Source organism: Hippichthys cyanospilos, chromosome 5, assembly GCF_059441005.1.
Source record: "Hippichthys cyanospilos isolate Australia breed blue-spotted pipefish chromosome 5, RoL_Hcya_1.0, whole genome shotgun sequence".
In the NCBI taxonomy this organism is placed as follows: Eukaryota; Metazoa; Chordata; class Actinopteri; order Syngnathiformes; family Syngnathidae; genus Hippichthys; species Hippichthys cyanospilos.
The window spans coordinates 25,224,184-25,250,513 of NC_142373.1; the positions used below are offsets into that span (position 1 = coordinate 25,224,184).

At 42.4% G+C, this 26,330-nt stretch overlaps 2 protein-coding genes across 2 annotated transcripts in view; both read left to right on the forward strand.

Annotated features, from left to right (window-relative positions):
- Window positions 1-15,388, forward strand: part of LOC148424105 (telomere-associated protein RIF1-like) — a 29,365-nt gene extending 13,977 nt beyond the window's left edge. The window contains exons 18-35 of the mRNA XM_088415419.1: window positions 1,847-2,027; window positions 2,988-3,095; window positions 3,169-3,318; window positions 4,394-4,493; window positions 4,854-5,143; window positions 5,214-5,416; window positions 5,559-5,652; window positions 5,730-5,861; window positions 5,940-6,082; window positions 6,183-6,272; window positions 6,365-6,446; window positions 6,564-10,097; window positions 10,168-10,296; window positions 10,391-10,477; window positions 10,569-10,684; window positions 12,702-12,852; window positions 12,935-13,058; window positions 14,075-15,388. Coding sequence (XP_088271545.1) covers window positions 1,847-2,027; window positions 2,988-3,095; window positions 3,169-3,318; window positions 4,394-4,493; window positions 4,854-5,143; window positions 5,214-5,416; window positions 5,559-5,652; window positions 5,730-5,861; window positions 5,940-6,082; window positions 6,183-6,272; window positions 6,365-6,446; window positions 6,564-10,097; window positions 10,168-10,296; window positions 10,391-10,477; window positions 10,569-10,684; window positions 12,702-12,852; window positions 12,935-13,058; window positions 14,075-14,355 — 5,995 coding nt within the window. The 3' untranslated portion in view covers window positions 14,356-15,388. The remainder of the gene's footprint in view (window positions 1-1,846; window positions 2,028-2,987; window positions 3,096-3,168; window positions 3,319-4,393; window positions 4,494-4,853; window positions 5,144-5,213; window positions 5,417-5,558; window positions 5,653-5,729; window positions 5,862-5,939; window positions 6,083-6,182; window positions 6,273-6,364; window positions 6,447-6,563; window positions 10,098-10,167; window positions 10,297-10,390; window positions 10,478-10,568; window positions 10,685-12,701; window positions 12,853-12,934; window positions 13,059-14,074) is intronic.
- A 2,153-nt stretch (window positions 15,389-17,541) lies between these two features.
- LOC148424107 (uncharacterized) lies at window positions 17,542-26,261 on the forward strand. The gene is made up of 16 exons (XM_088415418.1): window positions 17,542-17,638; window positions 18,889-18,982; window positions 19,667-19,743; window positions 19,853-19,950; window positions 20,184-20,225; window positions 21,279-21,305; window positions 21,374-21,445; window positions 21,522-21,587; window positions 22,071-22,097; window positions 22,172-22,216; window positions 23,453-23,488; window positions 24,828-24,908; window positions 24,991-25,087; window positions 25,155-25,264; window positions 25,724-25,843; window positions 26,066-26,261. The coding sequence occupies exons 2-16, from the start codon at window positions 18,906-18,908 to the stop codon at window positions 26,093-26,095; spliced, it is 1,005 nt and encodes a 334-aa protein (XP_088271544.1). The 5' UTR covers window positions 17,542-17,638; window positions 18,889-18,905; the 3' UTR covers window positions 26,096-26,261.
- The last annotated feature ends 69 nt before the right edge of the window (window positions 26,262-26,330 follow it).

Here is a 26,330-nt window from a genome sequence, read left to right on the forward strand (position 1 = left end):
CACCCACCCAGATGCCTAATGCAAAAATCACTCTTTTAATAGTCTCATGCAATGAGCTTAATTAGAACATGAGACCATTCTCGATTTATTTATAAGATGGAAACGAGCTAATTTACATTCCATACGTGAGCTACTTGTTTACTGTTTTATACTACCTGCTCGATCACATCTCTTCCTTTTGATTGGACAAAGATATATGCGTTTTTTGATGTTTAATGGTCTCAAAGTGTTACATAACCATTTTTAGTGTCGAACTATGGCACTAATGAACCTTAATGATTTCTACTATCAACCTTCTGCCGTAACTATATTTTGTATTTAAATGATGACAAATACAGTGGGCCCCCGGATTACAAGATTAATCTGTTCTACAGTTGGGATCGTAACGTGAATTTGTTATTATTTAACTATTATGTTAAATAGCTAATTCATGTAAAACTTCAGGTAAAAACATCAACATTGTATGCACCTATTAAAAATTGGTAACAATATAGGATAGTAATTGCTACTTATATATAATATACATGTTTTCAATGAAATAACATCATAAATAAAAAAATATAGCAAGGATTTATTTATCTTTGAGTGACCTGACAAGCTTGTTATGGCCATATTCCCTAATATGGGGAGCCTATTCTAGCCTTCTTCATATTTCTTGATTATCTCCTGCTTCGTTTCCTTACTAATCATCTTCTTCCTTCTCTCTCTAGCATCACTAGCAATCTTGGGACCCATTGGTTAACCAATTAAAGTTTGATTTAAGCACTAAAATTCACAATAAATGCTGTATTTTAAGCACTCACACGAGAACAAAGCTTTAAAATGCCGCCATTTTGAACGGTGATGCGGACCAATAGCAGACCAGCATCTTAGTGACTCTGTGACACTGACCAATAGCAGACCGGTAGATAAGGAGTCGTGATGCCAACCAATAGCAGACCAGCATTGTAGTGATGTAATTGGTAATGCATGCATTGACTTATGAGCGCGGGCTCTTGGGAGCGCGCACGCGAAGCCAACTTCATTGTCGTCATCACGTTCCACTCTCTCATTTGAGGTTGCTGTTAAGGCTTGGTTTATGTTTGACGCATGAATGCTCTGTGTGGAAAGAAGACATGCGGAATCCCGCCGGCACGCGTTTTGCATTTGAATATCCCACAATATTCTGCCAGTAAATACAGTCTACATCATACTAACAACATGACTCCAACAATCGAAATTCTTCACAGCCTTTTTTTTTTTTAATAGACTTTTCATTTCTCCCCAGTGTGTGTGTTCACCAGAAGTTGTTTATGGTATTTCGGTCACGTTAATCTTTTTCAGCTGAATCAAGTGTTTGTATCAGCAAACTTCCATAAGCAATAGTAGCAGTAAAGAAATTCTGAAAGGTAAGGGCCGCGGAAAATCTAGCCTGCGCGGAGGGGCTTGGTTGCCAAAATGGCATCATTTGACAGCTGGAGCCGCATGGAGCTTGCATAAAACAGACTTTGCTGCCACCCTTGTAGATGCTGCTGCATGATTTGCTCGCTTGCTATTTCTTAAGCTTGATGAAGTCTTAACCTTGCGTTCATCCCCTGGTGGTAGGATGAATGAAAATGCTTGATTTGACATGTACGTAGCCGTTTTTTTATATGTTAATATCGCCGAGGATCAAAGGTTCATACTTGACCCGATTGCACTAACGGACAAAATCCCACTTCCGTCAGTGCTTAGTCTCTCATTTGTTTTTATTTTATTTTTCTAAGATCTTCAATTTTCGTGACTTACGGACGTCCCATCTCTAGTGATCCAATGCCCACCTCTGGTCCCTTCCCGCATGAAAGATTTGATTTCTTTGTGCGTGCAGGTTTTATCAATGCCTCCAAACACTGGTGGACTGCAGCCTGTCGGGCCCCACTTCCCCGCTAGCGTTCGCTGAAGCAGTTTTGAGCGCCCTTGCCCGCATTGCCTCCTCCATGCAGAGCAAGGAGCACATGTTGAGGATATGGAGCGTCCTGGTCACCCCGCTTACAGACACAATCACACAGGTACAGCATAAAATTTAATTCAGGGTTCTCTTATTTTCAGTTTATTTTATTTATTTATTTTTTCAACGAACTAGGAGTTTGGTATGGATAATGACTTTTGGATAGCTTCCGAGAAATTCTTTTCCACCGTATTGTGTCTTAGGAAGGGGAAGCAGTGCACCATTAACATTGTATAGTTTATTGTTGGAATGGGGTGCTTGCTGACCTCAGCTGGGAACGTTGTTAGTAGTGGGAAAGAATACTTTAAAACTGTCAATTCGACTTGATACCTCCACTGTTTGGGAAATTAAATCCAAGTTCCCTGAGGCAGAGGTAATTCCCTCTCTGGGTGTAAGTCTATGTGGGGATTAGAAAGCTCCAAGTTGGCAAATTTGCTGGGGTGGATGAGATCTCCTAAGTTCTTAAAGGCTCATGTCCACATTGTGTGGACATCTGGGGCAGTTCATCTGAATTGATAAGCCGGGTTGAAGGTTCCCTTTGATGAGGAGGAGCACTGGAGTGTGTCTTCAACTACACGTCTCCCTGGTAAAATCTATTCAAGTTAGAACGTTGGTGTGTAGGTTCTGCCAGCAAGTCGAATCTCCGATTTACAAGGTGCAGTGTCGTTTTTGTCCTAGCCATAGAACAGTGCACCATCAGCAGGGTCTGAGATTCTGGGTACAAGCGCCCAAAATGAGTTTCTTCTGTGGGGAGTCAGTGCTGAAGTAGGGTGAGAAGTTCAGTCATCCGGGAGGAGCTCAGTAGAGCCACTGCGCTTCTGCATTGAGAGAAAACAGATGAGGTACCTCAGTTCTTGGATTACAATGGCTCCTAGACATTCCCCTTGTGAGGTGTTGCAGGAGCATCCGATTGGGAGGAGTCCACGAGGACATTCTCAGACGCGTTGGCAGCTATACTAAACACTATACATACATCAATGAGCGGTAGTTGGTTTCAAAAGTGTTTTAAATCTTGTTGCAGTCCAATGAAGTCAACCAAGGTGACGCCTTGGAACACAACTTCAGCGCCATGCACTCAGCCCTGATGTTCCCCATCACACACCACCTGAGTGGATTGCCTCAGCAGCAGGTTTGCTTATGCAAATGTTAATTCATCAGAAAGTCTGCTTTGAAAGTTCCATAAATTGAAGACTCCTTTGCAGGCGGCCCAGAGGTCTATGCTGTCTGCATGGACCAAACTGTACAAGGTATTTGCACGTTGTTCAGCTCTGGTGGTTACTGCAGAGGAGAACATCTGCTGTGAGGAGCTCTGTGTCAAAATGGCCGCCACGCTTGATCGCGAAGCCCTCAAAGTAAGAGCATTTACACCCTTGGATGACCCCCCCCCCCAATTGTTTGCACATTATTTATTTAAATCTTTAAATGCCAAGAATGATTGAGGTGACCCTTTATGCTACGTGCACACCAAACGCGAAAAAGCATGTCCTTTATGCTCTACGCGAGGCGTTTTGTCGCTCGGTCAAGACGATCAAGTCACTTTTGCCACGCAAGAGTGGGGGAGTGAGCTTGCTGTGCACTTTACAGTGGATCCGGAAAGGAGGGCATTGCTGAGAACTTTCACTTTTCTGGGATTTAGCAGGGCCAATATTCTCTCCTACAGCACCTTTTATTCTTCTTTTTTTACACCGCGTGTCCCGCGCTTTGCGGCAATACTCGTGCCCCCCCCCAAAAAAAGTTTCAACGTCGTGATCAAGTGACCAATACTGTGATAAATACTGAGCTGCCAATGCTGCACGATCATAATCTTGGCACAGTAACTATGGTTCAATAGCTGTTAAAAAAGGAAGCAAACGCTGCACATACCAGTTGTTCCAAGTTTTCCCTTCCGCCATTCTACAAGCCAGGTGAGTGCTTGTGCTTGGCTCTGTATTTGTATTGAAAGCTCAGCTGGCCGTGTTGGATAGCTCCCAGCGACCGCAAACCGGCCACCTTGATTACCATATTTGCCGCACTATAAGGCGCACCGGACTATAAGGCGCACCATCAATGAATGGCGGAGTTTCTAAAAAATGACATATATAAGGCACACCGGATTATAAGGCGCGCATTGAGTTGAAACCATAGTACTGGCTGGGGTTGCATTATGCATCCACTAGATAGAGTTGCGTTATGCAGCCACTAGATGGTGCTTCACTCAAGGGAATGTATTAAAAACAATCAGCAAAGTCATCAAACTTTATTAATAGAATATAAACTTTATTCATACAATAGATGCGTTGTATGGATATTATACTAAGAACTATTTGTTATTTAAAAAAAATCAGATAAAACAGAGAATGCGTTATTTTATTTTTTTTAATTTTTAATGTTAAAACCACACCTGACTGATTTGTTTCTGTTACCTTAAAACAACTGATGTTGTTTCAGGTTCCATCCACATTGACAGCTTTTGCCTGCATCCTTCAAGTGATGGTAGAATGTGTGGACTTTTCTCCCTACATGCCACAATTCCAGCAGAAACTCAAGTGTAAGTTCACTTCTTTTTAGGCTTTACTTGATCATGATTTTCATCAATCATCCATCTTGTTTATAAAAAATAACTGGTCTATGATCACCAGATGGTATAAATACATGTTTATTTACTACATATATTTGTCTAGTGTTTGCAAAGTCTCGACAAAAGTATTCCTAAATATTTCTGCCCGTATTTTATCAATCTTTGCCATGCTTCCAAGAAAGGGAAGGAGTGAAATGTGATTTGAATATGAAATGTTTATTTCATAATCAAGCAGAATTCTGCTTATTTTCTTCTGGGGCTTACGCTTTTTTCCTGTCAGAGCAAATTGGGTCCTCAACAAAAACTAATCTCAACTTCCTCTTCCTGCAGCTCCTCACACTCCTGTAAACTGGACCAGGAAGAAAAACAAGGCTCTTGGAAACTTGTCCACCTTCCAGTCCCTGTTGCTTCAGTGTCTGGATATTTACCTGTCAGCGGAGGATGCTCCATCAGAAAACACAGGCATGGCGCTGCTCTCTGTCTTGTCCACCCTCTTCACCAACCTGATGCTAGCAAACGCAGTCAAGGAGGCTCTGACCGCCCTCATTCCACATCTGGTTGGCCTCTATAAGCAAGCAACCTGTGATCCTCCCCGATTTACGACGCAGATTCTTGCCAAAGTGGGTTCTTTTTCTAACCTTACCTGAAAGTTAATTTCGTAGACTTCACGTGTTGCCCCTCACTCCCCAGATGGAGAAGCTTCTGGGTGAGGTCTTAGTCTGCATTCAGAGCCGCGCCATGTTGGCCAGTGACTCAGACCTCCTGGCTCTGCTTTCACCGTTCCTCTGTGTGCTGTTCACGCACAAGAACAAGCTGCACCGCACAGCCATCACACACTTCTGGAATTCCACCTTCGCTAACGCAGTCAGCCTGACCTACCCAGATGAGCTCAGGTGAAAACCACCGTCTTATATAGCGATCATCTGGCAATCATCGTCAAACAGTCATAAGAGATTACTTAAAAACCATTAGCTGATCCTGAGGCTTGGTCCGGGTAACTGCATTTTGTAATGTTTCCGGGGGGGATCTTTCCAGACCAGTTCTGAGCCAAGTGAAGCAAAAGACACCCATCATTCTTCCTGGCTTTGAGGCGGTCACTGTGGCTGATGAGCTCAGTGCACCATATTCTGTGAGTTGTCCAGAATTTTTAAACTCAACTCTTTTCATTTAACTTGTGTTTATCTGATTTGCTTCCCCCCCTTCCAGAGCGAGAGTTCACAGTTAGAAACCAAACTCAGTGGTGTGCCACTTGCCCCGACTGGGCACAGGGACCCTGTGCATGTAGAGAGTGCGGAGCTGAGTGACCGAACGACTCTAAGGACCTCCAAACCAGTTTCTGTAAGTCTTTTATTAAGTCTGAAGTTGAATTTAAGTTTCCTTCCCTCCTTTTGTTTGTCACCAAATTTCTTCCTGCAGACAAAACTGGACTTTGGCTCCCCCAAGGTTCCTCGCAGGGAAGTACTGGATGAAGAGTCCTCTGTTGACTTTGTCTTCATTCCACCTGAAACAAAAGAGAGAGTTTTAACAGAACACCAGAAAGAAGTTAAAAGGACTAAAAGGTATTGTTTGTGTCATTAATTCTGTTGCATCTTTCATTGTAATACCATTTTTCTTTTTAAATTTCAACCTCAAATGTATTAAAAATGAAATCTTTGACAGGGTTGACATACCTGCCATGTACAACAACCTGGATGCCTCTTTGGATACAACAGTTTTCACACAGTACACACAGAGTCAGGAAGACTCTCAGTAAGTTCTAATTGTCATGTGTGGCATGAAACAGCAAAGTCCATTTCAGAAAAAGTGTCAAAAGCAGAACCTGCCTAATTTATTTTCCATAGGAGCAAATCACCACCTGAAGAAGCTGACCAAGTTACCACGGAAATATTCGCAGAGGAAAAGAAACATGCAACTAATGAAGATGTATATCTTGTCCTTTTTTTGTTTATTCAATCAAATTCTGTTCAATGTTTAAACTTAAACTGTCTGCAGAGTACCTTTTAAACCATCCAGTCACATCAGTTGAATATTTGTTTACAGATACTTCAGGAGGCAAATGAAGCTTCTGACATTCACCAAGAGGAGACTCAAGACTTTGCAAGCCCCACAGCCTTGGAAAATGAGTCCACAAAGGAGGACCAGGAAATTATACCAGAGTCTACTTCTTTTTCCGTGGAGGAAGATGCCAGAAGCAATGGCAGAATCGAAGAGAAGGACATGCAAAATGAAAAATACACCAGTCCTAATACGCCAAGCTCTTCAGATTTAGTCTCGGGAACACCCCAGAAGTCCAGTGGTGGCACCCGCCGTCAATCCTTCATTACATTGGAAAAATATAATGAAGGAAAACCTGCGAGCCCCAGTACCGCATCCTTGTTCACAGGTCCCCTCACGAACACCTCTGGTAACCTGGGCTTAATCACACCTCCAGAAGCTTCCCAATCGCACAAGGTACATGATTCTCAGTTGTCCTCACAGGCTCTATCAAAATGTCCACTGAGTGACCTCCAAGAGTCACCGCGGAGGACCAGAATAGACAGTGGGAGGAAAGTTGAGCCTGTAAGGTTGGCTGAAAGGCTTACAAGTAAAGAAACAGACTTTGATGATGTCATCCCGGACACTCAGACTGAAAATATGGTCATGGAGAATTCCGCTGTGACTTCTTCATCAGATGACATGAGAAGCTCAGATCCAGAGGGGGAGTCTCAACAGACTGGGAAGGATTCGCAGTTGTCAGCGAGTTTCACTTCTCCCGGCGAGCGGCAAATAGATCCAGAGGGGGAGTCTCAACAGACTGGAAAGGATTCGCAGTTGTCAGAGAGTTTGACTTCTCCCGGCGAGCGGCGAATCCGTAAGCACGCTAAACATCCACTCCCAGAAGAAAATCCAGTTGATTCAAGCACACCAAATAACAGACCTAATACCAGAAGCAAGGTGGCCAGTGAACAGGACAGTGGTAGAATACAGCTGAGGTCACGGCGTGACGGCCCTCACCCATCTCAAACGAAGTCTCAAGTTCTATCACACAGGAAGGTCAAGTTATACACCAGTTCAAAGAATTTCCTCCCTGAAACTGAAAACAAAAGGAGACGATCTAGATCGCAAGAGTCAAGTCAAAATGATCTGCTACCAGAATCTGAAAGCTTGTCACAGCCAAAACGCCGAAAGTCCTTACCAGACTCAGAGGAAAAGCTAATGAAGCCGAAAAAAAGGCTCAGTCAAACTCGCTTGAAATCAGAGAGTCAGTCGGATTCTGAAAGCCAGTCACAGCGTAGACACAGCAAATCCTTACTGGCAACCAAGGAGAAGTGTCTTACAAAGCCAAACCCTCTTTCTGAAACTGTGTCCAGTCAAAGTGAGCTACAGTCAGGCAGCTCTTCTGATTTAGAAAGTCAGTCCCGACGAAAGCAGCGTCGACCACCCAAATCCTTCTTGCGTTCGGAAGAAGAGGAGCAAGTGGAAGTTCCTCGGCGTCCAGGACAGTCTGAGAAACTGTCCAGTCACATGGACACATATCCAGACCCTCAGTCTGATTCTGAAAGCAACTCACAGGGAAATGGCAGTCGGTCTGAGAATTGTTTCCAGGATCCCAAAGGGAGTCATCTAAAGCCTGACTCAATGTCTAAAAAATTGTTCATTCAAACAGATTCTAGTCAATCAGACACTCCGGCTGATTCTCAAAACCAATCACCGCAGGAACCAGAGCTACAACGTGACCTACCTGACCAATCTTCTTTACAACATAATGAGGAAGATCTTATGAATCCAGAAAATTCATCAAAGGTATCTTGTCTCATTGACTTGGAGTTCGACACTAACTGTGATACTGAAAGTCAGACACAAAGGATGAGCAGAACTAACGAAACTGGAGGGGTTCTCAAGCTGCAAAAATTTTCCAGTCAAACAAACTCACTATCGGACATTGGCTCTAATAGTAGAAACCAGACACAGCAAAAATGTGGCAAACCTCCAAAATTGAAGCAGATTTTGAAGGAAAGTAATTCCCAGTCACAATTTTTTTCAGAACCTATTGAATCAAGCAAAGCTGTCTTGGATGAGGAACTTCAACAAATTGGAAAGGGTGAAAATAAGGCGGGTTTTCATGTAGCCCTTGTCTCCACTAAAACAGATAGCCTGGAAGAACAGGGAAAAAAAACTGAAATAGATTGTCCGATCATCGCTTCTTTAACTAATGACACAATCCAAGAAAGAATAAGCATGCCAACATGCATTCTTAACAATCGAGAGTTGACCGAAGATGAGTGTGAAACTGAATTTAGCCAAGGGTCACAAGAAATTCTATCAACATCCACTGACAGTCCACTTCTTCCACGACGTAGACGGAGTAAGGCATCTTCAGAGGTGGGAAAGAGCGAAGCAAGTACCGCGTCCAAAAAACAAACTAGGTCTCGTTCTCAAGAAAATAGTCCAGCAGAAGTTAGAGAAGGCAGAAGGAGGAGGAGCAAAATACATGAGAATCAGTCAAACTCTAGTTCCACTACCTCTCCAGAAAGCTTGCAATCTTTAGATGCTGAAGCATCCACAGAGTCTTCTCAAGGCAGGAGACTAAGATCTTCCAAAGCGCTCACAGCCAGCATAGACTCATTAGAATCTGAATCATCAGAGGCCAAAGAAAAATGTCCCCTGCCTACAAAAAGGCGGAAATCCCAAGGGAATTCAGAAATGTCGGAACCCGTTCAAGTTCAAGAAGATTCCCCAGAAAGCCAAGATCCATCCGTTTCTGAACCTTTGGCGATGTCTGACAGCTGCAAAGACGGTCAAATGGATGTTGCTGTTGTTGAAGCACTGGGAACCGTTGAAGAAAAAACAGATTCTGAAAAGCCTGAAATTGGGAAGAAACAGGTCTCTCTCAGCTCATCACCCAACATGAGGAAGGGCAGGCAGCGTATTTCACGAGCAAAAGCAAAGTCGGCCACTTCACAAGAGGGTGAACCTGTAGGCTTGGAATCATCTGAAACATTAGAATCAGAAGTTAAATCTACCGAGCAGAATCAGGAGTGCTTTTCTGAGGATTTCGCTCTAGATGCACAGATTCCTCCTGAAGAAGCTAAAAACAAGCTACAGGTCTCAGAATCCTCACCAGAGGAGACAAAATTTGCCACAGAAATGTCCGCTGAGGAACGAAAACAAAAAGAGTGTTCAAGCATCGTAGATGAGCTCTTAAAGGCTGTACAGTGTTCTGTCACAAATACTGAGAAGACATCAGACCAGCCCTTAGAAGACTTTACAAAACTTCTTGAGGGTGATAATGGTGAAGAGATGCCTTCAAGGGAAAACCAAGAAGAGCCACCCAACATCTCAAACCTGGAAAACAAACCAGAAGCTGCACAAAGTGATGTTTGTATCGCTGCATCAACAGTGAGCACCATCTACCAAGATTCTCCGGCAAAGCTTAAGGACTTGGAGGCTGAGTTAATGCCAGACTCGGTCCAGAGCCCATGCGGTAACAGGACCAAAGGAACCTGGTCGCCTTCATCCTCCCCCTCAACCAGCATTCTAAAAAAAGGCCAGAAGAGGCCTGTGGATGAAGAGACACCCTCACCTCTCATCAAGGTTGGTGACTTTCAGTCAAGTGGAATGAACTCTTTTTCCATTGAGTCTAACAGATCCATTTTTTTTGTAGTCCAGGCGTGTGTCCTTTGCTAATCCCATTCAACAGCAGGAGACTGCTGACGACATCGATCGCCGCAGCCCTGCTGTCAGAATGAGCTCCCCCAGAAGAGCCAAAGTTGGCAACCTCTCTCAGACCAAAGTACGAATGTTGCCAACTGGCTTTAATCCACAATAGTTTTTCAAGGTGTTTCCTTTTCTGATTGGGATTTCACATGAGAACTATCCTGTTTCAGTCTGTGACAACACCAACAAAGGCTGGGCTGACCCTGAGTCCCAGAAATCTTCACCGTCCAAATTTCAAGAGTTCCAAGAAATGCCTGGTATGTGAAGCAATTAAGAGCATTTTAGCTGGAAGTCCAACAGTCTTCCTGGTCAGCTTCACAGCATTATCTTTTGCAACCTTTCCCCCAGATTTCGGAAATGAGCCAGGAGCCTCGGCCTGTTTCCAAAAACTGCATCTACCCGGCCCTGGTCGGATGCGCCGCACCTGTCGAAGCGGTGCTGCCTCAGATATCATCCAACATTTGGTGTGTACAGATGAGTTGGGAAAAGTTAACATAGACACTTAATGACACTTGTTGATGTTGGTGTTGAATACGACCCATTAAGTTGAATGTTACGGGTTGAGGTAGACAATGAACGGGTTAAAATTTGTCCTTTGAGGGACAGATTTACTTCTCTATTCAACAATATTTGATATAGCACTTTTAAAGTGCTATACACAAGGTGAAATCATAGGGTGGGATGTACAAGGGCCACTGGGATGAAAACACAATAACTTGTTTTTATTGAAATGTGCAGTGCTCCCTTTTGCCTGTGTCCCCGTGTCTGCAACGCATAACTTTTGCTGGGGGGGCGCATACTTTCAAATCAACGTGCGTCCCTTGGACGCATTGTGTTTTTTTTTACATCAAAATTTTAATCATTGTCCATCTACTCTTTTATTCAACAAAACTTGACAACTTACGAACATTATTAACAACTTTGCCGCTTTTGTTTTGGTCTTGCGGAAAAAACATCAATCGAGAAAAAAAAGAATGCATCTGTGTACAAAAATGCTGGTCGCGATGAGCCTATTTTCGAGGTAATAATCAAGTCGATGACAATTAGATCGTCACGACCACGTTTCCGGGAAAAACATCACAATTTAAAAAACTTCAAAATAAAATTACCCCAATGCTGTTTTCGTTTATAAGTTCGTTCATAAGTTACTTGATTTCCTGCATTTTATTTTGAAGCTTTGTCTGACTTCCTTTATAACCAGGTGCGTCACCAGACAGATGCCACCACGGCACATGCTAAAGTACAGTACTGATCTGCAATGCTCGGGTAATTAATATCTTCACCAAAAAAAGTAGAGTGCACATGCCGCATACTTCTTAGTATAGTAATTCAACTTTAATGTATTCACTTCACATGAGCAATGTGCACATGGCTAATTAACTTGGTAATTTATTCATGTATATTACTTACGTGAGAGCAAGACTGGATCGGCAGGCGACGAAATCACTGCAACAACTTGTTAAAAATATTATTTAGAATTGACAAAGTGTCACTCCGAGATGGATATCAGAATGTTATTTGCTCGCAGCAGCAAGGAATGGAGTCAATTACGTCCTCGCTAGCTCGGCATCACAAGACTGTGTTAAGTTCATGTTAAGTTAGCTAACATTATTCCTTGTGTCAAGACAATCATAATCATTTGTTGTCCAAGCTGTCGGGGGAATTTGCAGTGAGTTTCTACAGTATGAAACCGTGGTCATTTAAGCTTGTCATCGTTGATAGATAGAGCGTCTGGATCAGTGGTCTCAAACTGTTCAGGGCCGCAAATGGGTTTAATCCGGACCCCGAGATGATTTTGTGAAGTATAAAAATGTGCTGAAATTTTTGATAAATAAAAAACTTGAAAAGGTTTTGATTAATAGGAACATTAATATTTTATGGTTGTGATTTTGTACTTGTTTTAGAAAGTATTAAAAAAATGAAGTAATTGTTTTAAAGTTACATATGTATACCATGATTTTATTGGAATAGTTTCATCCATTTGTCCGCAATCTTAAAAAGGTTTTACACTGCTGCTCTGGATAGTGCAATGGTTCTCAAAGGTCTAACTTCAGGAAGAAAAACATTTTCCTCAATTATCAAGTTGTGGGCCAAACAATTAAACCTTTCACCTATATTTCACAGAATAATTGCACAGTGGAGGAGGTGTCTGTCTTTAACATATATATATATATATATATATATATATATATATATATATATATATATATATATATATATACACACACAGTATATATCATAGTTGTTTGTCCAAGTACAACACATGGTGTGTGTTATTAAAGCTACACAATTACGGTAATGTTATTCAAACACAGATATGTGGAGAAAATGAGTCTGGTTTTGACAGTTGCAGGCAATAATCCCCCAGTATGGGGGGTTGAAAACAAGGAAAAACAACTTGCCTTGTACGTGGAGAAATACGGTAGCCGTGAATGTTTTCAGTCTCATAAGGAACTGATTTGTTCTTTCTCATCCTCGCAGGTCTCGCGGTTTCGGGCAGCTCGTGCGAGCGCGAAACATCAAAACGGTCGGTGACCTGAGTGCTCTGACTCCCAATGAAATCAAGACTCTCCCCATTCACTCACCCAAGATTTCCAATGTCAAGAAAGCACTCCAGTCCTATGAGCAGCAGGTTTTTGGAGCCTTCTTTTGTCCTCTCTTTACCCACAAGCGGTCATTTTTTGTGTGCTGATACATGACTAATGCTCCTCCAGCGAAAAGCCAGAGGTGTAGATGAGCTGAAGAGTTTTGTGGAGATGGAATTGATGACTTCTGAGGCAGATGAGACTAGCACAGCGCTGAACCAGGATGAAGAGGAGAAAACCCCTGACATGTTAGGTGTGTCTACACAAACATTTAAGAAGTACTTTGTTTTACACGTACATTTACAAATGATTTTTTTTCGGTTGTGTTTTATATTAGATTATGAAAAGTGACACTGTTGTAATTGTGCAAGGTGCACGTTAAGATCTCACACTACCACACAAAAAATGTGACAATTGCCACCATCCTTCCCTAAAATACTCCCCCAAAATATAAGCACTTTTTCCCCTAAAATGAAGGCCAAAAGTGTGGCTGTGTCCTATGAACGGTAACTTAAAATTTGACCTTTTTTTTTTTTTTTAATTCAACAGCATTTGGGGAAGGTTGGTGAAGAGTCAGGTTTTGATGCACAGATGCAGATTTCTACATTGTCCTTAATCTTACTTCCAATAATTCCAAGAGGGCGGACGTCAGTTGTCTTAGCAGCAAGTGCCTGTTGCAGCTAACAGAAGCTCATGTTAGCTGAAGTTGTTATGGCATTATTTTCAGTCAGAGAAGTGAGCCAAATGAACCAACATCCGAGTCCCTCCTCGTTAACACGCAGGAATATTACTAAAACCGGAAAAAAAATGAACTAAGCCGCCTTGCGAGGAAATTAAAAAACAACTGCTTAGAGCACATTACACTGGCTGCTCACTATGACTTATTCTATTTTTCTATATTTTTTACATTGTTTCCAAAGTGTTGGTGCATCATACACGGTAACAGAAAATACCAGAAATTGACCCCAAAATTAAGGATGCGTCTTATATTTGTGGAATTACGGTATTTTTACTTGAACAATAATTACTCAGAGAGGGATTGTTTGGGCACCTCAAAATTCGATGCAATTACAATTCAGGGGCCATCACTGGATTATAAAACAATTATGCATATGTCTTTTTAAGTTTTTCTGTTCTGATGCACCCTTTCACAGCACATTTTTTTCTCAGCGTAAGCATTCTCACCTGCTAAAATCCTACTCACTATCTCATATGCACCGTTCCACCTAGTGCTGAACCCTTCCTCCCTCCCCCATCATCTGTTTGCAGCCACCCAGTTGACAGATGAGCCGTCTCCCGCCAAGCTGAAAGAAGAGCAGCCTGAGGGAGCGCTGAACTGTAGTGCACCTGGGGCACCCGAGGGCCCGTCAGAAGGCCCCAAGGATCTCCTGGCCCAATTGGATGCCCTGGACTATGCCGTGACGCCATCCCATCTGAGCGGCTGCTCACCTCAGCAGCTCTTCCAAGTCCACGAGCACCTAACGCTTCTGATGAGGCGAGTCATGGTTGAGATGCGGAGCCGCCTCGCCCCAGTCGACGAGATCCCCTAAAAGCACCATGAACAGTGACTCCTTGTACACTTTTAAATACGGCCTAAAATTTTGACAAAAGCGCGGTCGTTTTGATGGGCCTATCTGTTTTTTTTAATCTTTTTACATAAGTAAAAGTGCCAACTTGTTCAATGACCCACATATACACATGCATTTTTGTTGTACATACACCTTATTCGTCATGTGCCTGTTTGTAGAATGTTCACAATGTGTATAGTATGTAGAAACACTTTAGATTGGTTTTGTCTGATTTTATGTCACATGCACATATGGTCTGTTCATGTTTTTATTTGTACCCATGATGTACCATTAAATAAAACGATTAGACTCAAGTTTCGAAGAAAAAAAGTTCAAAGAACCGTTTTTCTTTCGTTTGGTTGATTTTTCACAACAAATTAGTGGTCAGACTTTTGGGTTTTGAGCCTTGGATTTCACCAGTGAAATTTCATTTGTGTCATATAGGAGCTAGCTACTTCCTGCTTCCCTCTATGTTTAAAATATTTGAAAATGTAATAATACGCTTGAGTGTTTCCGCCAGTGTGGTTCCAGTTTTACAATGTCGGACGTGAAGAATGTGTGCGTGTCTGTATGTTCCTGTGCGGTTATATTTATGAGAACTGTTTTTGAGTTATTTATCTTATTTAGGCCAGTCCTCACTTGTTCGGATCTCTTTTTGGAGTCAAGACTTGCTTTTAGAGTATAGGTTTAAACTGGGCTATGGTTGTGTGTGCGCATGTATTTGTGTCTCTAGTTTTGTAAAGCGTTTTGAGGAAAAAACGTTTTTTCATTCAACGATTGGTGGGTGCATGGAGAAGGAAAAGAAAGAGTGTGAACGCACCATGGAGGGGGCTGCAGATAGTTAAGAACATAGCACATTTGCACAACACTCGTAACGACCGCGTTTCATTTTTAAAATTGACCTGTGCAAGTTATATGTTCCATTATAGTGGACAAAATAATGTTTTTGTTGAAAAACAAATACACAATTTATAGTGAAGCGTTTTGTAAATAAATTCATGCATTCAAATAATGACCCCTCTGTGAGCCGTCACCTTATTGTGGTAGAGGGTTTTGCATGTCCCAGTGATCTAGAAGCTAAATTGTCTGGGGATTTATGCCGCTGGTAGGGTCACCCATGACAAACTAGTCCTAGGTGAGGTTCCAGATTCAGGAAGACTCAGAGACCCCTTATGATGAATGCAAGCAATGGAGTCAGGTTTCCATTGCCCTTGCCGGAGCCCCCCTCTGGAGCCAGGCCAGGAGGTCGGGCTCGTTGGGCAGCACCCATGGGTCCCCAAGAGGCAAAGCCCGAAAGGCATTGTGAGTTTTAGGGTGTCCTGGAGCACACCTTCTGGGGGACTCCCTCGTACCGCTGGGGGGACTTCAATTTTCACGTGGGCAATGACAGTGAGACTTTGGATGGGCGTGACTGGGAGGAACAGCCTCCCCGATCTGAACCCAAGCAGTGCTTTGTGACAGGACTGCTGTGCTCATCCTGGGATTGTCCATAACAAACATTAGGGTGTTCATATGTCCACTTCCCTCCAAGACATCCTAGGACATAGTTCAATAGTTGACTGTGATCGTATCATGGGCTTTGCGGCTGCATGTTTTGGACACTCAGGTGAAGAGAGGGGCAGCGCTGTCAACCACCACCTGGTTGTATTTTGGCCCAGATGGTGCGGGAAGATGCCAGTCAGATCTGGCTGACCCAAACATATCGCGAGGCTCTGCTGGGAATGTCTGACAGAATCTTCTGTCAGAAGGAGTTTCAACTCCCACCACCGGCGGAATTTCTCCCACGTCTCGGAGGAGGCAGGGGACATTGGGACCGAGTGGACCATGTTCCATGCCTCCATTGTCAAGAGGGCAGACGAGAGTTGTGGCCGTAAGGTGGTCGGTATCTGTTGTGGCAGCAATCCCTGAACCCGCTGTTATCCGGATGCAGTCAAGCTGAAGGAGTCCTATCAGGCGTTTTTGGTCCGTGGAACTCCAGAGGCAGCTGACAGGTACAGATTGGCCAAGTGGAGTTTGGCTTCGGCAGTTGCTAAGGCAGAAACTCAGGTGTGGGAGGGGAGTTTGGTGAAGCCATGGAAAACAATTTCCAGACAACTTTGAGGAAATTCTGGTCCACCATCCGACATCTTAGGAGGGGGAAGTAGTGCCCCATTAACACTGTGTACAGTGGAGATGGGGCGCTGCTGACCTCAACTTGGTGCCTCGTGAGCTGGTGAGCAGAATATTTCAAAGACCTCCTAGATTTCACCAACACATCTTTCTTTGAGGAAGCAGAGTCTGTAAACAAGGATGAAACAAGGGACCACAATCCTGGCCTGCTTACCCATGTGCACTGTCATTGTCCATGCAATGTTGTAGGGGTGTGTCAACCAGGACATTTTGCAACATCCAGAGCCTTTAGGAACTCCCGGCAGATCTCATCCAGATCTCATCCACTCATCTCCACTCATGTGTGGATCCAGATCTCATCCACTCATCTCCACTCATGAGTGGATGAGATCTGCCGGGAGTTCCTAAAGGCTCTGGATGTTGCAAAATGTCCTGGTTGACACGCCCCTACAACATTGCATGGGCAATGACAGTGCACATGGGTAAGCAGGCTAGGATTGTGGTCCCCTTTTTTTTTAAGAAGGGGAACTGGAGGGTGTATTCTGACTACAGAGGGATCACACTTCTCAGCCTACCTGGTAAGGTCTATTCAGGGGGGCAGGGAAGGAGAGTCCATCAGGAAGTCGAACCTTGGATTTAGAAAAAGCAGTATGGTTATTGTTCCGGCCGTGTAACATTGGACCAGCTCTACACCCTCTGTAGGATCCTGGAGGGTGCATGAAAGTTTGCCCAACCAGTCTACATGTGCTTTGTGAACTTGTAAAAGTTTGACTGTATCACTTGGCGAGTTCTGTGGGGAGGTGATTCAAGAGTCCCGGGTACTGAACACCCTGATATTGGGCTGTTTGGTCCCTCTACCGCTGATGTTCAATTTCTGGCAGTAAGTCGAATTTGTTTCCGGTGAGGGTTGGACGACGCCAAGACTGCTTTTTGTGACCAATTGTGTTCATTACTTTTATGGACAGAATTTCTAGGTACAGGCAAAGTGTTGAGTTGTCCGGGGTCTCAGCATTACATCTCTGCTATTTGCAGATGATGTGGTCCTATTGGCTGTGACTTCCAATTCTCACTGGAGCGGTTCACAGCCGAGTGTGAAACAGCTGGGATGAAGATCGGCACCTCCAAATCTGAGACCATGGTCCTCACTCTGAAAAAGGTGGTGTCCTCTCGGGGTCGGGGATGTGGTTTGCTCCAAGTCTAGATGTTTAAGTATCTTGGGGCCTTGTGCACAAATGATGCAGACTCTATCGTGGTAAAGAAAGAGGTGAGCCAAAAGGCTCACTTTTTACCGGTCCATCTATGGTCACGAGCTGTGGGTCGTGTGGGTCGTGACCATAGGTGACTACGTGACTGAAAAAACGAGTTCCCAGATACAAGGGGCCGAAATGAGTTTTGTCCGCAGGGTCTCCAGGCTCTCTTAGAGATAGGGTGAGAAGCTCTGTCGTCTGGGAGGCGCTCAGTGTTGAGCCTATTGTCCTCCACGTTGAGAGGAGCCAGTTGAGGTGTCTTGGGCATCTGGCTACAATGCCTCCCTGACGCCTCTCTGGCGAGGCGCTCCAGGCATGTCCCACTGGGAGGAGGCCCTGGGCGACAAACCAGGACACGCTGGAGAGACTATGTCTCTCGGCTGGCCTGGGAACCCTTGGGGGTCCTCCCGAAGGAGTTGGATGAAGTTGCCAGGGAGAGCTAAGTCTGGGTTTTCCAGCTCAAGCTACTGCCCCCGCTACCCGCCCCTGGCATAAAGCAGTAAAGAATTAATTGAATTAATGACCATGCATAATTAGCAGTTTAAAAAAATAAAACCGCCATGTATAATGTGTTGAAAATTGTTATCGTATGGTATTTAAAACAAACCCACCCCGGCATATGGTGAATTCGTTTTACGAGCTCAACCACGGACCGGATTAATCTGGTAACACAGGGGTCCACACAATATATATATATATATATATATATATATATATATATATATATATATATATATATATATATATATATATATATATATATATATATATATATATATTATGTGCATATAAATGCCGCTTGGGAGCCACAGGTTGCAGACCCTTGGCTGAGCGCATATTTAAACCGGTAGTCACATTTAGAGGGGCAGTATTAATATCAAAATAGTTCATGAGGCTTCAGTTTCACGTCCCTAGCATTTTTGCAGTATTTACTGTAAATATGGTGTATTTTCTTTTCCTTACTTATTGAAAATGTTTATCTGTGCAACTGGGGGCATGTGCATTAAATGCAGTGCAGAATGAATCATGAGTTGTATGCTTTTAAAGAAACAAGCTGCTGTTTCATCCTCTTTGTCTGCTGTTCTTGTGTGTGTGTAAGTGAGTGAGTGAGTGCGTGTGTGCGCTTGGCCCAACGATGTGATTATGTCTGCAAAAACAGATGCCAGGTCCTAAAGTATGCTGCATTTCTGTACACTTCCAAGTTGGGCAGCATCGGGAAAAGGAGAACTTCTAGAACAGGACCCCAGTGCAAGGTAATTGTTATTGTCTATTTTGGTGGATTCAGCATAGATTTTATTATGTGCACATGTATTACTAACATCTAAGAAATCTGCCTCTCCAAAAACACAACAGATAACGTTTGATGGACACGATCAGAGAGGCACTCTTAGAAACACTGTCATGTGTTTTAATTATTGATCAATTGTAATCTCTATCCACTGGAGGAAATTTTGACCCAAATTGGGCTTTTTGATCTTTTTAATGTGAGGTATCAAAGGAAAAGCATACTTAAAAAAAACCCCACTAGGAGGCTAAAATATTGCATAGATTGTCACATGACAACTTTTCAATATGCTATGCTGCCGTCCCTGAATTGAAATTTTTGTGTTGACACTCCAAAACCACCGGTGGCGCTAGCGGCCGATTTATGATATTTGCAAGCCTTTCAATGACTTTGATTATGGGTTTAGCCTGCACTCTCATAATGCAGGAGTTTTCAAAGGTTATGATACTCGAATTATGATACAATAAATATTTCGACTTCATGAATATATAAATATACAGCATAGTTACTTTTGCTATTATCGCATTTTTACAATTTTTGTACATAAAGGCGGTTTTAAGATACAAATGATAATAGGGTGAGGCTAGTGAAAAATGTGTCTACAAAACCTACACTGAGCTGTTCCTAATATTTTGGTGACCTGGATGTTCAGAATGAAGGTGTTGCTTCATTTGCTTCTGGGATGGATTACCTTGCTCCTTCAGGCAGATCATCCAGTCTCCACCAGCAGTAAGGAGACACCATACCTCAATAATATTTCACATCATGCGTATGATACAGTATATCATGATGAAATATCTCACGAGATGTTAATCTGGATTGTTGCCTTTGTATACAGGGTTTTTCTCATCGCCAGTCAAGTCATGTGATGTTTTCATTCTTCCTCCTCTTCCTCCTCCTCTCTTTCCTCCCTTCCAGCAAAGAGCCGAATTGATAGTAAGTCACCCAAACTCGTCACATGATTAGGTAACCCCACACCTTCTGATTGGAATCAGAATTAATGTAACATCTGTCCTGCAAGCTGTAACCGCAGTAATGAACACTTATTTTCTGACCGCTTCATTTAAAGGTGACCATTTTTAGAATTTCAAATGTAAAAATAGCTCCATTCATAGCATTTCTGCAATTGTTTGTGTGTTAACTGATGGGATAAAATGATTTTTGTTCAGGTTGATATAAAGGAACATATCACAGGGCCTAAAGGAGAGAAGGCAAGTCTTTTTTTTTTTTCAAAAATGTTTTCTCTTTCCAAAATATAATTGAGAAGCACCGATGTTAGTTTCATTTCAAGTACAAAAAGAATCATCAATGTTTTAATTTATATAATTTAGTTATAATGTTTTTTTTTACAAAAACGTACAATTGTTCAAGGCAAAGTTGTACGTGGGCTCGGGGAGAACATGCAAACTCAACACAGGAGGACCGGAGCGAGGTGGATTTGAACTCAGGTCCCTTTTGTGAGCCAAACGTGCTATGCACTGCACCACCGAGCCACCCATCACATATAAGAAATTTTAAATGTGAACACAAATCATCTGTTACGTACACTAAAAGTAAAAAACAATGTTTTGAGCTTCGTTTACTAGATAATGCCTTCTGGTGGTAATTTTAAAATGTCAATCTTGCGTTTCCTGGCTAAGATTGAGTGTCACTTGCGATTTGCTCCCTAGTTCCTTAAATGCTGTCACATTCTTGCCCATGAAAATGTATCCCAGAATCCTTTGCTCAATTATGTGCAAGCAATTTATTCATTCAAATCATATTTAAAAAGCAATATATACAAAAATCTTTTAATACTTGCTAACAATGCTTTATACTTTAAGCTTATACAATGAATACGTTGAGCAAGATCGTGTACAAGACCATGAAGAGAACGCGTTGCTTGGTCCAATACATTAAAGACAATTTTTGTTTTAGTGGTGGCTGCTGTATACTTCTGCTCCAACACTCAGTTAGTGATTGCTTTTATACTCCTAAGTAAATGATTGTTAAATTTCTCAGAAATTAGCAAAATTTAACCTGGTAATAAAACGTTACCAACAGTGACGGGTGACACAGGTGGTGATGATCACAACATGGATTGAAATAACGGACAAAATTAACCTCTGGTTAGTGATTGAACAAACATGCCGTTTTGGGAAGCTCCTATAAATTGATGCTTTTGGAGGTACAGATATATTGTCTTGCATTATAATAAACATCATTCAGCTAATCAGATGATTATAGTTTAGTCTTTGTTATTGTATTTGTGCTCCTACTTGAAGGGCTGCCGAGGAGCCAGGGGAATAAAGGTACGTGGATGCGCACGCACACACACTTCGAGTTGAAACGCCAGATAAAAGCATGTTGTGTGTTTCAGGGTCAAGCAGGCGTTATGGGTGCAAAGGGAGCACCGGGAAAAAGAGGCTCAGTGGGACCGAGTGGGCAACAGGTCTCTTCCGTGACCCTCAACCAATCCCATTCCCAAAATATACATAGCACCAACAAGCAGTATTTATTTATTGCAGGGAGAGAAGGGCTACAGGGGATGGAGGGGCCTCAAGGGAGAAATAGGACCACAATGTACGATGAAGGTATGTTGTATATATTTATATATTTGTATATACAGTGCACACACACATTAAACATTCTTTTTCAGAAAAAAACAACAACATTTATTTCTTTCAAGCATGCCCTTGACTGTGTTAATATGTCCCCAGCAGTTGGGAATACTCTTTCAGATGGAAAGGTTAGGCAAAGGTTAGGGATTTTAACATTTTTTGATGATTTACATACAAAACACGATTCATAATACGCAAAAAAATGATACGAAAGCCGCTCTGGAGTGGATCTATTAAAATAAATGAAATATTAAATATAATTTGAACTGCAATACGTTATTTATTGGAATTGGATTGGATTATGTGCTGGGGCTCATCATTTACTGGTCGAGCGGCCCCCTCCCCCATATGCATTGTAGCACCCATATGCCTGTCTGTTGCTCCTCTAAACCTTGGATTCCTACAACTGCTCCTGGCGCCAAAGGTTATGCTGTATTTGTTTATTTATTTTTACAGGGCATTAAAGGACAGCAGGGATCGCAGGTAAGCATCCAGCTGCACTTCTCATTTTCAGAACAAACTCTAATTATTATTGACATTCATTTATGTCGTTTCAGGGGGGAAAAGGCTTGAAAGGAGACACAGGACCTAGAGGTGATACCGTGAGTAACATAATACTTATTCGATTTTCAGACTTGGGTGGCTCTGTGATGCGGTGGGTAGCACAGTTAAGGGACCCGAGTTTGAATCCAGCTCGCGCCGGCCGTCCTGGATGGAGTTTGCATGTTCTCCCTGAGCCCCGCATGGTTTCTCTCCGGGCACTCCGACTTCCTCCTACACTCCGAAAATATGTATGGCAGGTGTATTGGACACTCTAAATCACAGGAGTCAAACTCAAGGCCCACCAAATGCGAATGCTAATTTAGACTTCAAGTTTTGGCTAAAATACCAAATTTGCAAAGTACATTTTATTTGGCAGTGATCCCTCTTTTGAATCGTTTTTTTAAAACTAGGCAAAATACGATGACAAGTGACGATCATGTCTCAAATTTATTGGCCTCCACGGTTATAACGGCCCTCTGGCCAAAATTGTAACTACAATGTGGCCCATGTTCAAAATTGGTTTGACATCACTGCTCTAAATTGTTTTTCGATGTGATTGGGTGCATGAATGGTTGTTTGTCTCTGTGTGTCCTGCGATTGGCTGGCAACCAATCCAGGGTGTCCCCCGCCTACTGCCCCAAGTCAGCTAGTATAGGTACAAGCAAGCCTGCGACCCTTGGGAGGATAAGCGGCTATAGAAAATGGATGGATGGATTATGGACTTTAACCATTCAAAAAGGACTTCTATGCTAACCCTAACCCTTTCTTCTGCATGGTAGACATTTTTGCGGTACACAGCTTTGCTAGTTTTCCATTTTGAAAACCATTTCTGTGACCGGGTCAGCCAGGGGTTCCAAACATGCTGAGCAACTTACATAAGATCGCCTCCATGTTCCACAGTAGGGAGTGGGCAGTGGTCTTTTCTTGGTGCGCTTCATTTTTGCATCTTCAATCATAACTTGTAGCGCTGAAATGGCTTGCCGAAGAGTTCCACTTGTGTCCTATCTGTCTATAAACAACCAGCAAAGCTTATGGGAAAGTGCTCTACAGACAGGCAAGACATTAATGGAGCTTTTTGTCAAGGCACATCAGCTCTGCAGTATGTTCAAGGACACAAAAATGAAGAATACCAAGAAAAGAACTCTGTCCCTATATAGGTCTTGTCACCAGATGACCCAAAACACACGGCTGAAACTGAGCAAAACAGTGGCTAAGATTATATCTATATTCTCCTTTGTAATTTGTTCATGCCATTATACGCGTTTGACTTATCATAGCCTTTTTGATGTACACAGGGTGAGCCAGGCATCTTGGGGAGGCGTGGCAAGAAGGTAGCACCAGAAATTTCTTTTGTGGACGATTAGGATCAGAAAGCAATTTGTTAGATTTGTGACACATCTTCAACTTCTGGAATCATTTTTTTAAGTATACAATAATTTCCTGAGACAGATACAGGAGCATGAAAAGGTATCTGAACCTTTTGGAATTTCTCACATTTATGCATAAAATCACCATTTTATGTGATCTAATCTTTTCCAACAATCACACAGATGAACAAACAATGTCTGCTTCAACTAAAACCACCCAGATATTTATCGTTTTTTATATTTCTAAAAATGAACACCTTTATTTGCCAGTGTTTTACATGTAGTTGATGTATATACAGAGATATTGGACTGATTTCAAGATGTACAAAAATGCATGCAAATTACATGAATCAATCATAAAACTGAATTAAAAATATTAATTTTAAGGGAACACATTAACAAACAAAAATGCGGATGAGCTAAACGCATACAGGGCAGCACTATAGAACATGATGAAGATAAGAACTAATATTAGCGAGCATGTTATTCACAGTAACAAGTTTTGGATCAACAAACAAACTAATTTTGGGCATATTGTCATACATCAACATCCTTGCATAGAAAGTACAACTTATAGACAGTTTTGGGACAGATTTCACAAAACTACGTGTGCGTCACTGACTGACTGCTCTCAAAACCACACCGCCCTTCTCACTACAAAATGTATTATCAACAGTGTGTTTTTGGTTGTTTTATGTTACATTTGAGTGCGCAGAGTGGAATGAATGGATATTTGGCGTTAAAATGGTTGCTGAAGAATGCCTATTTACCAAATGGTCTTTTCTCATGCAATACCTGGTATTGCACTCTTTAAGTTTGTTTACTCGTTTATCGGATGTGCATGTATGGGACTTTGTCACATGCTGTATTTAAGACACCATTGTTTTCGAAATGTTTGAATAAAAAGATTTAAAAAAAAAAAAAAAAGTATTATCAACAGCGGACAGAGGCGCCGCTAAAAAGCAGATCAAGCCAAACAGAGCACAAATGAATGAACTGTTAAACTAAATCAGTTCTAAAACCAATGGTCCATGGGATGCACAGGTCCAGTGGTATTTCTCGGTAGAAATGGAAGTGGGAATTTTTTCCAAAGGTTCAGATGCTTTTTAATGTCGCTGTAACTGCTGGTAATAAGCGTAACTTAAAAACAACAACACGTTTCAAGCCGGATCAAACGATATTCAACAAACGGCTCATTAATCACAGCTTAATTCCAGTTCTTACCATTCTGAATCCTGAGGGTCCACTCCAACTACACAATTTTCTTTGTTGTTGCATGAAAGTTAAAACGTTGTCATCTCAGGGTGATGGCGGCCTAAAGGGGGAGCCAGGTCCTCAAGGAGTGCAGGGCTCAAGAGGGGAGCCAGGTGGCAGAGGAACCATGGTAGATTGACACAAAAACTCTGTGTGTGAAACTTCAAACATTCATTTACCGTTTAAGATGCTTTTGTTGATGATCCATGAAGGGTTTGAAGGGCTCAACTGGGCCTCCCGGAAAGCACGGTCACCCTGGTTCAGCGGGGATGCCTGGTTTGACTGGAAAGCCAGGACTTCCTGGACAAGGTGGGCCAAGACCACACATTCTGGTGTTGCTGTAGGGGAGAGCTGATGATCTTTGCTTCTGTTGTAGTGTACGGTCTAGCCGGTCCACAGGGGGAACCTGGAAATCGGGGTCCTGCGGTCGCATGTAGCTGTTCAAGGGACCAAATCCCTGAACGGCTGCCGGATCGAGTCCAGACGGTTTGTTGTGTCCTAACCGTGCTACACACATGATTTGGAATTTTTTAAATAAGAGACCGAATATCAGGCAAAAAAAAAAAAAAAAGGTAATAGTGAGGCGCATTCTTGATGACTAACAGCAGATCACATACAATTCCACAAGGTGGTGGCAAAGCACTACTTTGTTCCAAGAGAAACTCCGTAAATACTACAGTATTTATGTCCAGCAACAGCGCAAATAGAAGTTCAGCTCCAAACTGGAGGCAACGGTCTTGAGGCTTTTGAGTCGAGCAAGTTTCATCATTTGTAATTAATTGGTGGCTATGGAAATGTTTTACTAGAAGCGGTGGAAGGAAATAAACAAAAATTAAGACCAGAAAAGCACTGTACAGTACTGTGTAAATTAGATCTAAAAATTGAGCCATTACCAATATTAGCCGCTTGTAGATTCTTTTCTGATCCACCTTGCATTGTCTGCAGATTTTTATAGCAGATGGAGAGAAAATGATGAGGAGGCTGCAAGGTAAAAATGTGATGGTTCTCCGGACTGACAAACGAGCGCTCTACATATACACCGAGGACCAGTGGATCGATGTACTGGTAATTACCAGGGTTTTAGCATCTTATGCCTTATCATCGCTGCCCAATCAAAAACACAACGCTCTTCTCTAAAGACGTTAATTAATAGATAACAAAGATGGACTGCAGCAAATGTGTTAAGTCATTTTGCAATCCCTTATACTTACGTAGCTACTAATTTCAATGAATGACATCTCCTTGAATGTGTTTTTTTTCATGTGCTGCGGTTTCTTGCGGGCCAAGGACCCAAAAAGTGAAAGGATCCCAGCTTGACTTCAATCTCTCATCTTCTCAGTGCGCCCAAACACGAGTTTCCAACATGTTCTTTTCAACATGCATGAACCTTGTTCTAGTTTTCTCATACTTGAGTAAACAATTATGATCTGTCAACATTTTTGAAAGTCAAGTGCTGTTGTAACAATAAATAACCATGTGATGACCCCAGGTTTCTACATATATCTTGGAAATAAAGTTAAGTATTGCAAGTGCATGATGCACAGTATATTAA